Source organism: Amphimedon queenslandica, unplaced genomic scaffold (genome assembly GCF_000090795.2).
Source record: "Amphimedon queenslandica unplaced genomic scaffold, v1.1 AMPQUscaffold_7317_Cont20730, whole genome shotgun sequence".
In the NCBI taxonomy this organism is placed as follows: Eukaryota; Metazoa; Porifera; class Demospongiae; order Haplosclerida; family Niphatidae; genus Amphimedon; species Amphimedon queenslandica.
In genome coordinates, this window is record NW_003552397.1 from 1 (window position 1) to 2,072 (window position 2,072).

General features: G+C 35.1%; 1 protein-coding gene across 1 annotated transcript; it reads right to left on the minus strand.

The window, feature by feature from the left end:
- Positions 1-170: 170 nt before the first annotated feature.
- Positions 171-2,041, minus strand: LOC100638494 (T-complex protein 1 subunit zeta-like; the record flags this gene model as incomplete). The annotated part of the gene is made up of 3 exons (XM_003391664.2): positions 1,851-2,041; positions 870-1,017; positions 171-277 (listed from the first exon to the last, which is right to left on the minus strand). Coding segments are annotated over exons 1-3 (360 nt in total), but the record flags the coding sequence as incomplete, so codon positions are not given.
- Between the last annotated feature and the right edge of the window lie 31 nt (positions 2,042-2,072).

Consider the following 2,072-nt stretch of genomic DNA (forward strand, 5'->3'; position numbering starts at 1 on the left):
GAGAGAGGGAGGGAGAGAGAGAGAGGGAGAGAGAGAGGGGGAGAGAGAGAGGGAGAGAGGGAGGGAGAGAGAGACATTAAACGGTACATTGTGATTACATTCTAGTAGCAATTACTAGTACACGTAATTGAATGAGCATTTAAAAGGAATCAGGATTGATATTAACTCACTTTGACACCAAACTTAGCACGACCAGACACAGTAGAGAGGAAGTCAGGTGAGTTGAGTGCAGTGTAGACAGCAACTTCAAAAGCTCCACCCCCAGGAACAACAGACCCTGATAAAATGGTAAAAAAATATTTTTAAATTTAAATTCATTTAGTGATTATTACATGTGCATATTGTAGTTTTCTTATTTACTCTGCTAGTATATAGCAATTAACTATAGCTATATGAGTAGTAGTGGTTTATAACTTGCATGGACTGCCTGCTTTGATTGAAATGATTTTCATAGAGAGCAAAAATCAATGCTCATAACTCAAAAATTTAAGTTGGAATCAGCTAAAACTTTCTACATAGTGTATAAGGACGTCAATACATACCAAAAATGTAATAAAAATTGGGAGTGATTTCGGAACAATTTTTTAGAAAATACCATGTGCTATAGCCATAGCCCATGGTATTTTCCAAAATTTTGCTAGTTTTTAAAAAAGTCTGTAACTCCGAAAATTAAAGTAGAAATCAGCCCAAACTTTCTACATAGCATAAGGACATCAATATATATGTACATGTATCAGAAAAGGTAGTTGGCCTTTTTGTATGGTAAAAAATACTAATAACTAACAATTCAACAAAATCAATTTGTGACTGAAATATTGACTCAAATAGCATAAGGTGGAGTCACTAAACTTCACCCTCTCCTCCCTTACCATCCTCAATAGCATTCTTGACTGCTCTGAGTCCGTCATGGACCGCATCCTTTATCTGTGATAAGGTGTGCTTGTTTGGGCCTTTAATTAGAATAGTAACAGATTGTGGATTGTCAACATCTTCAATAAAGGTATACTTGTCTTCACCCTAAGACACATTAGAAAATAATGCACAATTACACATATAATTAGGAAAAGGTTAAAATGAGTTAGAGTATATCCAAACAAGGCAAATTATAAATCATATTCATCATGCAGCTTGAAATATTAGCCAATAACTAATATTGGTGGATTGGCAATGTAGTGATTGAGCCACCGGCAATATACATGTACATGTACATGTATAATGTAAAATCCGCCACTTTGTTCTATTCTCAATTTCAAAACAGCCACCACACACAAATAAAAAAACTCAAATAATTTAACAACTTTTATGCTTAACACTTTTACAGTGGTGGCTATATTAACGTCCATTAATTTTAACAACTTTTACAACTAAGGTATAGCCAATATTCCACATTAACAATCATATTCGTGACCATTAACTTTAATGAAATTAGCCAAAAGTTTAAAGGTTCAAATTAAAGGATAGTCATTATTAATTGGCTTACAATTCATAAATTTACAAAATAGGCTAATACCATTATACTTTTATCCTCATTAATAATACAATAATAATAATAAATTAAAGTCCATTTGCATTCACCTGAGCCCAGGAAGTGATTAGAAACCCCACCCAATAATTAACACAATGCAATAATATTGTGAGAAGTATGGCTGTACTTTTTGCATGGGTTATACAGCCAACTTGGAGCTAAAGAGCTAAAGCTGCTTCTTAAGTAGTACAATAGATGCGGCAAAAGGAGAGGAATGCACTGGTATGTTTATTTTTACAATAGAACTTGTAAGTCAAAAGTTATTGCAAGAAAACAAGGGCTCAGGTGAACACAAATGGACTTTAGTAATTATCAGTTTACTCACAAGTACGTGCTCATAAACAAGTCCTGCCTTCCCAAGACAATTCGGCGAGAGATTCTCAAACGAGTTCATGGCCTCCCCGCCACAAGCTAGCACTAATCTCTCCATGTTACGTCTCTTGGCACGTCGGAGAGCAATGATGCCTTCCTTTGCTAACTGATCAAGAGATATGGGATCGATACCCTATTGTGTATAAATGTGTGTGTGTGTGTGTGTGGAGGTATA